Source organism: Temnothorax nylanderi, unplaced genomic scaffold, assembly GCF_030848795.1.
Source record: "Temnothorax nylanderi isolate EJ_2023f unplaced genomic scaffold, tnyl_v1.0 TNYL_tig0277_pilon, whole genome shotgun sequence".
NCBI lineage: Eukaryota > Metazoa > Arthropoda > Insecta > Hymenoptera > Formicidae > Temnothorax > Temnothorax nylanderi.
In genome coordinates this window covers 9,053-20,096 of record NW_027249339.1, presented here as the reverse complement: position 1 = coordinate 20,096, position 11,044 = coordinate 9,053, and the positions used below count along the sequence as shown (strand labels likewise).

The window sequence follows — 11,044 nt, the reverse complement described above, 5'->3', positions numbered from 1 at the left end:
ACGATACTCTAACGCGACACAATACTCTACAACGGATATTTTAACGCGACTCGGTATCTTACGCGAGACGACACATTGACACGAGAATGATACGCTCCCGTGGGCGATACATTTTACGCAAACGATACATTAACATTACGCCGGGTTTCGCGGCATCGACGCACACTTACGTACAACGAACGCAACGACACAAATCTCCCAAAAATGACCGCGAATCCCCCGGATTACGCGAGTCCCAGATTGACCCCGCGATTGGCCTTGGCCTTCAGGCACGAAGCCTCGCGAGGTCCGCAATACGACAACTCGATGCCCCGCACGCCGCGACGCGATCACGCGGAGGCCACGCTCCGGCCCCGCGATGATACGGTGCCCGGTCGTGCGAAGAGCACCCCGCCTAAAACGGCTCGATTACACCCGGCGCATCTTCCCGTTCGCGAAACTCCACCGAATCCTCACAACTATCTCACGAAAATCTCACGACACATCAAACGCTCCCGTTCTCACCACGATATCACGAAACTAAACGCATCACAAATCACACGGAACGGAAACCGGACGACTCAACGTACGCGGAATCCTACAATTTACGAGACGCTGACTGTCGGCGGCCGCACTTCCGAATCCCCGAGACGGGCAGCACAACTGTCGTTTTCTCGGCCGGGCCCTCCCGCGGTATTTCTCTCGATTCTCTAATAGCGATAACACATTCTCGCGGCACAACGCGACTCCCGGGAGGGCCTCGGTATCGCAGCGATCTTACTTTGGATGCGTGAGCAGTGGCCTTACAGCGGTTCTCTTGGTTGCCGGCAGCTTCTCGTCGCGAACACCGGGGCTGGATGTTACCTCACTCGCGGCTCACCCGACAGTAATTCTCTCCGGTCCGGCGGGACCACGCTGGGCCCGCGCGCCTGCGCGCCGGGGGTTGCACCACTGCCGATCGTGCGATCGCCGCGCCCGACTTCCGGTGCCTCGCGCGATCGCCGCCTCGCGCGCCCGCCGCGCCCGACTCCTGCTACGCCCTATGCGCCTGCTGCGCCCGTCCGGGCGCCCCTCGCATGCGCCTCCACCTACCGGCGGGTGTTTCAAATCCACATCGAGTCCGGCTGTCCAGGCCGCGACTCGAGGACCGGTCCGTCGACGACCAGGCTGGACGGGCCATGGCCTGTCGACCGGTGGCGGAATTCCGGTAGTGGTTTCATCGTGGGACGGGGACCTTCGTCGGGGCGTCCCCCTCCTCGGTCCCCCCCGTGTCCCGGGCCGTCATCCGTCGTTGCGGGCTACGCGTTCCTCGTGCTAGGTGCTCGGCCGCCCCGGCTATGGGCCCCAGCGTGACCCGACCGTCGGCCGTCCTTCCTCGGTAAGCTTCTGGCTGTCCACCTGTAATAATCCCGCGGTGCGACTTTACGTCGTTACATCAATCCTGGCCATCTGCTCCGCACCCTCGCTCCTAACCTAGAAGTCTTACAAAATTTAGCCTACGATAACGCTAACGCCTCGCCCGCTCGGGTGGAGGCACCACCCTTGACGCCCACCTCGGCCAAGCTACCATCCGGGCCGGGGACGTGACTAATGTCACGTCACAAACTATTTACAGATTCTTGTTCTACGACCCAAAAAACATAAAAAAACATTAACAAAAGCCATCATTCTCGAAAAAAATGCTCAATCGACCTGGCGACTGGACTAGCGTGCTAAAATTCACATCGCGATTTCTCGGCAACGGTTGAGAAGCGCATCGTCTCCGTACAGCATTTGTCACTTCTATATCAATACTACATTTTAGTAAAATTTCGACAAAATCGGTGACCCCGAGGGTTGACCCTTCCCTTGTGAGGTGGATCGAGTAACTGAAGTACGGACTAATGATTGAGTTGGACACAAGAAATTAATAAATATATTTTAGGTATAGGAATATTAAGAGTCAAGACATTTTGTTATGTTTTACACAAATTGTATATTTTTATTATTGTATACTTTTAACTTTAGTATGACGTTCTTTTATTTTCATGTATTAATATTTGTCAATAAAATTTCTATTTTATATATGTATGCTTGGAACTGACTTTGTTAACTTACATTAATATATTAATATGTGTTTTCTATCTGGCCGCATTAGCCCCGATGAGGCTAGGTGCCATTATAAAGGAAGAAGAAGATTTACTATGTATTTGGTTGGTGTAAGCTATCTATGATTATCTTTTAGCTACTTTTTTTCACTATTTGCATATTGTACTTGTTTTATATATTTTGTGAAATTGTACACTAGAATAAAATTTTTTCAAAGAAACATGACCTCAATATACTATTTGCATTTCTATAGGGGAGAGTTGGATATTACCGCGCGGTTGACAATTCCGCGCCATTGTTTAACTCAATAACTATTTGTATTACGCGCCTACAATGATCTTAATATCATAGACTAACACGGAATACCCCCCGCGAATGCGCTGTCAGTTCGTTCCGGCCGTCCATGTGAAGACACTGCGCTCTGCAAGATTTTCTGCTTATTCACTGTAATTTTGCTGGTAGTTTCGATAAGAGGTGAGTAATATAATATTTACATTACAGAATTAAATTTGACGCATTTGATAGGCTAAAACACTATAAAATTAGGTTGCAAAATGATTTTAGAAATACGCGTTTCTTTTCTATATATTTTAAAGTTGTAAAGTGAAATGATTGAGTTTGATAATTTCGCGCCTAAAGTTGAAATTTTGAGACTGATTGAATTTTGGAGACTGATAAGATTTTAAAGTTGTTTTTGTAATTCATAGACAATAGGTATAACGATAACTGTGTGTTAAGAGTTACCAAGACTGTTTAGTTTACAATGTAAGGTGCTTACAGAAAAGATCGTTGCTTAAGTTTTGATTTGAATTTATAATGATCGTTATATTTGTTAACACATTCACTTATTTTTATATGTAGGTACCTACTAGACGATATTAATGCATAAATATAAAAAAAACATTTTGTTATTGTGTTCTACTTCATGTCACTGGCTGAAGCCAGAGTAATTTTTATAGGCACGATATTATCAGACCAGTTCGGTAATACCGCGTTTTCTCATTTTTTAGAAAATTGTTAATATTTTAGTTTGTGTTTAACTTTGAAGATTATTACTATTATATATGGATAGCCAAATAAATTACCTATCTAAAACTGCACATTTTGTTTTTTTGAAACATTTCTAAGCTTAGATATACGCTTCAATTCTTAGGGGCTCGGTAATATCCAACTCTCCCTACACACTATCTTTTACTTAAACTATATTTAATATTCTTTTTACATCTTATGCATTTTTTATTATTTTTTATTTTGTTTTACTATTCTTTAATTTGCATGATATTTACATATATATTATTGTATTATTTATATAATTAAGTCTTTGTATGTTTTGTTTATGTTTTTATTATTTCATAATTTTTATATTTTTTTTCTTTTTTTTCACAGAATATTGCCAACACGAGTTATCAACTTATTTACATACTTTTTATCCGCTTTTTAAAAAGGCATGTAACAGATTTAACTTTTATTAGTTCTTTTATTTCGTTTACTTTGTCATTACAATTATCATTGCAGAAATCATGTAACTTGACAGTTTATACATTTGTCACATATACATAATACCTAGATATATTACATATACATAATTGTCATTGTGAATAAAAAGAATTAGATAAAATTAAGTTACAAGTTGTATTATATAATTTTCTTAATATTTCCTTGATATTTCCTTTTGTGACCGTTTAAATATTGATAGCATAAATAATTTATTGATTTGTGTTATACAACTCGTGTATAACACGAAGAAGTAATATGGCACATTTGTACAATTGCTATACAAATTATTAAAATTTATCTGTATTTTGTATATTATACAATACCTATATATATATAATTAAAAAATATATAGTGCCAATAAATAAATATATAGCGCGCGTCTGGTTGTACATCATGTTTTATTTCTATCTCAAATGTAACCCTTGTTGTTTATGCATGCGTTTCTGCGCGTTATAACGCACGTCAAACATGCGTCTCCATACATTATCCCAATCAAAACGCGCGCGTCTGACACGCAACGATAAATTAGAAAGAGAGAGAGACCTATAACAGTGAGAGGAAGTGAGACAGATTATCGGTGCTCTGATTGGTTACATACCTCGCACGCGCATGTGCAGTTCATTTTCATCCACGCTAACATCAAAAGTGCCGACAGAGGCTGCGTTCGGGGAGCGCGCTATTAGCGCTATTTGCTTATTCTATCCTTGTTTTATACCTGATGAGCGATAAAGATAGAATGATGCAATAGCGCTAATAGCGCACTCCCCGAACGTATAGCCAGAGAGTTGCGCTACTGTATATACTGTGGTTATACCACAGATTAATAGACAGATAGCCAAAGGTCCGGGTTGAGACGAGACCAGCATTTCTCACTGGTTTCAGCGCCATACCGTGTAGCGGCCAATGCAGTAACTACGTTCTTAAGATAAAGCGCCGGGTCATTTTCGGACGAAGTCGCTCGATAAGTCGCGTCGTTAAGGCTATTTTCTGTAACTCTTATAACTATATACAGTTTCATTATCATCGTTATATTATCGTTGTGCAGATATAATATATGATAAAAAAGCTGCGCAATGACAATATAATGATAATGAATTGTTGTTAATAGTTATAGAATCAGAGCACTGATCTCTAAGCCGAGAACTCCGCGTGACGTGTTAGAGAAGTTATATTGCAATCAAAATTAAGTATGTTAATTGTTAGGACTTTCAGCCCTTAGAAATTTGTTATGTCAATTGTAGTTAAAAAGATATTGATGATTAACATAGAGTCTATTGCATCAAAGTTGCGACTTATATAGACCATTATACATATAATTAAGAAACTATAAAATTTTTTTTGTTATTCAAACTTAAGAGTTTTTCAGGTTGCTAAATATTAATCTGATGTTAAATTCAGTTGATAAATTCAAAATGTCGGAGCCATATAGCGGCCGGATATCAAAAGTAAAAATTCTTTCATTTTTATTTTTAATATCCGCTATTTTTAATTAACTTTATTGCTGTTACGTCAGAACCCCGGAATTTAGGTATATTGGTTCGACGGATAGCGAAGGAAAGGCTATCCAAGGGAGGGGGTATGGGAAGACGTAACGAGATCTTTATGTTCTCTCGGGTTCACGCTAGAAGGGCGCGTGCCTCGAGTCGAATGCACTTTTCGGGACAACTCTAGTCGTGGGTCAACGTCCAGAAGGGACGCTATTACGCCAGCTGAGAGTTTCGTGCACTCGCGGTCCTGTTTTCGGTCAAGGATATAATATCCCTATTACCGGGGATCGGACCTTGTGCGATTTAGAGAGGTAGCGGTGAGGCAAGGTCTTATTTATAACGAATAAACATTGAGTTTAATCTTATCAAAATAATTAGAACATTTATTACAAAAAGCAAAAGAACAAATATTATTACAAATTAAAATTCATTATTATATATAAAATGCGTGGAAGTGTGGTGTGTGGGTGTGGAGTGACATTTGTTCCGGTACGGATGTTACACAGATTCGGAGGGTCGGGGATGATTTTTATAAAGATCGGTATTCTCCCCGTCAAAATACATTTGGTGAGTAAATTAATATTTTACATTAGATTGTGGGGAATAAGCACGGGCTGTATATGTGTGAATATATAAAAGTAATGTATAAGAATGAAATATAATTACAAACTAGACGTTTATATAAAGTATGTACACATATCGAGGAACTATTGTGCTTCTAGTTATATTATTTAAAAGATATTCTAATCTAAAGAAATCGCTTCGTAAACGATTTCTACGCTAGAAGTAGAGAGCGCGGGAAAAGATGATCGAGGGTCGAGAATCTCGATCGATGATGTGGAGATAGCGGGAGAGGATGTCCGGTAATGTTGATCTTCGGGATATTCATACGGGAGCGGGGAATAGGGGTCGAAAAAGGGGCTCCGGGGGGAATCCTCGAGTTCGACGGAAGGAACCAGGGAATAGGAGGGCTCTAAGAAGGGGGATGAGTCAGGGGTATCGGGGAGGACTCGATAGTTTAGAGGGACAGAGAGTGGTGGAGGAGGGGCGAGACGCGATGGATGTCTAAGACGGTTTATATATGAACGTAGGAGTTTCCTCTCTACCGCGCGCCCCCGCCTGCTCCGAATATTCGATTGCGAATAGTAATTCCCAAGGACTTGCGGCGGGGTATTTGTGAGTTCACTAAAATTAATTTGAATCCGAAATGAGGCAGGATTTTAATGACAAATTTATATTTATATGTATATAGATATATATATATATATGTATTCTCGTATATGGTATATACATATATATATATATATATATATAGTTATGTAGAGATGTATATAGATAACCGAGGGGGTATCTCGGACTTACTGTTGACGGTTGCGATCGGGGAATGTCTAAGGTGACTGCGGCGGATTCTTCCGGACGTGAAACGTATAATTGCGGCAGTGGTGCTGATTAGTGAGTTCGCCTGGGGCCTCGGTTCGGCTTAGTACTGCGGGGTGATGGGCACGCACACAGAATCTACTCGCGATTGTTGAAACCGCGGGAGCAACAGAAATCTGTTTCACGTTTGAGTAATAGGTACGGCTGGTGAATATCGCTTCAAGATAAGACGTCTCGGACTGGATCAGAAGTGACTCCAAGTGCGCTAAGTCGCGATTTTTATACAAAATTAAGGAGGCGGGATTATGTTTTATTCTGATTTGATTGGTGGAGTTCTCTTTTGATCGTGACGTCGGTTTCGACTTTCCGCCTATCCCCTGGCGAGTTTCCCCAAAAATCGTCATTGTCTATGAGCAATTTCTAGTTAGCGGCTATTCATTGGCGAGTACGTTATCACTTGCCCTTTGACAGTCCCTTCCAGAGGCTTAATTTTATCAATCGTCGCGAGCCGTGGGTCTTAGGTCAAATCTGCGTTTCACGGAAAAGCGTGAGATCAGCTCCCCCGTGACCCGAGAGGTCACCCAGATCCTTATGGCATTTTTAATTTGTTGCGCCCTATGCCACGAAATTTCGAGATAATTGAAATTTCGTGCTTCATTTCGTGGAATTAGAATGGAATGCGACAAACAAGTCTATAATTTGCCTATTTTATTAGGCTCGAGTCTTCTGGAAGGTTTCGTCATTTACTATTTAATGAGCGATGACAGTTGGAGTGCATCCGCTTCGTCAATTGATAACCGCTATTTTACGGTTTCCGTCTGTTTTGTGTGATGAAATGAGCGATCCCACGAAAGAAAGAAATCGTGGAGTCAACAGGACGTAACACCCCCCGCCTTAGACAAATGTTGGGGGTGTATAGACACAACATTTGCGATAGTAGATGAATTTTGAGCGATTTCGTTCTTTCGTTGGTTGATAACTTAATCGGTGCTAAGGCTTAAATAGCGCAAGACTACTCGCCTCCGAGTAGTACTTATTTCTTTGGATTTATTTAAAGAAAGAGGAAAGAATTAGGCGACCTCCATAACCCCTTCCTTAATTCCTTCGTCCTTCTTATTTTTATACATACGCGTTACATTTGGATGCGCGTATATATACACATTTTTGAAATGGAAGTTACATATACATGTGCCTGTTGGGTTAGTTAAGGAAATATCATGATAATAAAAAAAAGGTAGTTCTTTCTACGTGCACATGTATACATACAAAGATACTTATACATTATCTATGATTGACTAAAATATGCTAATATATATATATATATATATATATATATATATATATATTTATATATTTTTATATCTTATCATTCTTTAAAATTATACGTATTAATTTTTTTTTTTTTTTTCGTTGTCTTCTTTTCCCTTCAGGGTTCAGAGATTGAGTTTGGGAAAGAGACGGGAGTCGTAAGTCACGAGGATAGGTTGAAATGAATGTCTCTGGTTTCGGGAAGTTTATTATCTCACAAAATTGTCTCACAAAAATTGTCTCACAAAATTGTCTCACAAAATTGTCTCACAAAAATTGTCTCACAAAATTGTCTCACAAAAATTGTCTCACAAAATTATTAAATTACAAAATTGTTACTTTATTCAATCCAAGTGATATCTATCTTAACAAAATTATTAAAAACAGAAGTCGTTTTTGTTCGACCCAACTGGCCTAATAATTAATATATTTAAACTCACAACGTTTCGAAAAATTATCTCACAAAATTGTCTCACAAAAATTGTCTCACAAAATTGTCTCACAAAAATTGTCTTACAAAATTATTAAATTACAAAATTGTTACTTTATTCAATCCAAGTGATATCTATCTCGAAAAAACCTAAATAACAAGTGGTATCTATTTAAAAAAAAAAAAGTGAAATCTTTTAATACTGCGCCAATTACAAAGAGAGAATATATATATATATATATATATATTATTATTATATCACGAAATTGCGTTACCAAACTCAATCCAAGTGATATATATATTTCAAAAAAATATATGAAATCTTTAAATTACGCCAACTACAAAGAGAATATATATATTGCTTTGAAAAATAATTGTAGTGCAACTACTCTTAAAAAATAAAACAAAATTGTGTTACCTAACTCAACCCAAGTGGTATGTATCTTTGTATTCCTGAGGATCTTTCTATCAACCCAAGTGGTAGTAGTTTTAATTCTCCTTGATAAAATTATAATATTACTGTTGAGAATCAAATAAATGAATGTTCACTTCGCGAATATTCCTCGTAAAAGCGAAGATTCTTCGAGATCGCTCGAATGGCTCCAAACCGCGACGGTTTACTTCCCCCCCTTTTTTTGTGTGTTTTCGAGCAAACGGCACAGGTGTTTCTCGCGTGATCGCAAGCACCGCGACCAATAGACGATTTGGAGCCAGTCAGCGTTTCTCACGTCACCGAATTCCTCGCGGCCTAACGCGAAGCTCCGGCCGCGATCCCTTGCCTGCTCCGGCCGGGACGACCAGTGAGCCCTAGAAATCCGTTCGCGACACTCGTGCTTCTTGGCGAGTGTTCCGCGACATAACGCATCCGTATCGTTACGCGTGCGGTATCGTATCGGAGCGAGGGCGCGACTGTAAAGCTGTGAAATAAAGAACTACTTTCGCTATCTCCGACCACCTTTATTTATTGTGCTTTCCTCGACTTCCACGGCGCAAAAACCGGAGCGGTCCACTAACATTTAATGGTCCTTCGAGCCGGATCAGTGATAAAAGACCGGCATAGACAGTTCGACCGCCTCAACAGTGATCGCGTCGTGCCACTCCGAGATCGACAGACCGTCGCGCCTACACGACTCGCTCAAAAAAGGAGTTCGCCGTTCGAACCGTTGTCCCGGTTCATCGGGTACTTCGCGATACGTGCCCTCGACTCCGTGGCTCACTCCGAACATTGAGCGCTCTGCACCCGCTCTCCTAAAGATTGGTGCCTTGTGATTTGTGAAGTGCTTCGGAGGCTCCTGCGCGACCTCCAGCAACCGTATCGTGCACATTGCGATACGCATCCGCCGCCCGACGGCGCCCTGCTTTGCGACGTGCTGGACGTCCCTGCCTCCCGCGAGTACCTGCTACTCGCCGCGGAGTCACCGAGACGTGCCAGACGTCCCTGGCTCCCGCGAGTACCGCCCTGCTGCTCGCCGCGGAGTCCTACAAGCTCCCGCGAGTACCGCCTTGCTGCTCGCCGCGGAGTCCTACAAGCTCCCGCGAGTACCGCCTTGCTGCTCGCCGCGGAGTCGTACAAGAGCGTCTTCGCTCTTCAACGAGATTGACACGTAAGTGTCGGATCGAACATGAGCGCTCTGCACCCGCTCGCTTAAAGATCGGTGCCCCCTGTGAAGAAAAACCCGGACCTACCCGGCTTCGCTCTGCTCCGGAGGCTCCTGCGTGACCTCCAGCAAACGTATCGTGCTCATTGCGATACGCATCCGCCGCCCGACGGCGCCCTGTTTGTGCGACGTGCTATACGTCCCTGACTCCCGCGAGTATCGCCCTGCTTCTCGCCGCGGAGTCGTACAAGAGCGTCTTCGCTCTTCAATCCGATCGACACACAGGTGTCAGATCGTTGCAAAAAAGATCCAGACATTTCGCTAACATGTCTTCGGATCTCGAAAATCTACTCGTTGCTCAAGGCAACGCGATGGACCAGCTCCGAAGGTCGCTGATTAACTTCAGGAAGCTTCCCAAGGCTCAGATCACTCTCCCTAAAACGAAGGGGAGACTGACGAATTTGGAAAGTCTCTGGGAGAAGGTTCAAGCCCTCCATGTCCAGCTGCTGCAGACGGCTACGGCGGAGGAGAAGAAGTCGACCCTCTACTTCAAAGAAGAGGAATTTCTTGCCGCTGAGGACGCCTACTTCGAAGCAGCGGACCACCTCCACGAGACCATCGGTAAATTAAGTAACGACGCTCCGCACGCGCCGTATCGAGGTAACGAATCATCTTATCGCGACGCGCACTCCGGAATGTCATTGCATCTGCCTCGTATCTCGCTTCCGAACTTTTCTGGTGCTTTCCCGGAATGGGAAAATTTTCGTGGAATTTTCGAGTCCCTCGTTGCGGGGAACGATTCTTTAACGCAAACTCAAAAGTTGCATTACTTGAAAGCGAGCCTCTCCGGCGAGGCTGCGTCGTTGATTAATACTGTTCAAATTTCTGACGCGAACTACGAGGCAGCGTGGCAACTTCTTCTCGACGAGTACGACAACCGTAACGCGATTATTCACGCGCACATCCATTCGTTCGCCGACTTACCGAGAATGAAAAACGAGAACGTTTCCGAATTGAAAAAACTTCGCGATAATGTGTCCTCGTCTCTCGCCGCGTTAACGAATCTCGATCGTCCCGTCGATACGTGGGACGACCTCTTGGTGTACATCATATCGCAGAAATTTAGTCCGAGAACGCGTAACGAATGGAACCTAACTCGAGGCCATACGGATGCCTACCCTACGTACCATGAAATTCATGATTTCATGACCCGACGCATTCGCGGTCTCGCGGAGTACCCCTCCGCTCTCTCCCCTCCTTCATCGGAAAGGATTAGTTAA

General features: G+C 42.8%; 1 protein-coding gene across 1 annotated transcript; it reads left to right on the top strand.

Moving 5' to 3' along the window:
- Positions 1 to 10,090: 10,090 nt before the first annotated feature.
- Positions 10,091 to 11,044, top strand: LOC139780425 (uncharacterized). Its single transcript, XM_071719054.1, has one exon. It carries the CDS (start codon positions 10,091 to 10,093, stop codon positions 11,042 to 11,044), a length of 954 nt encoding a protein of 317 aa, XP_071575155.1.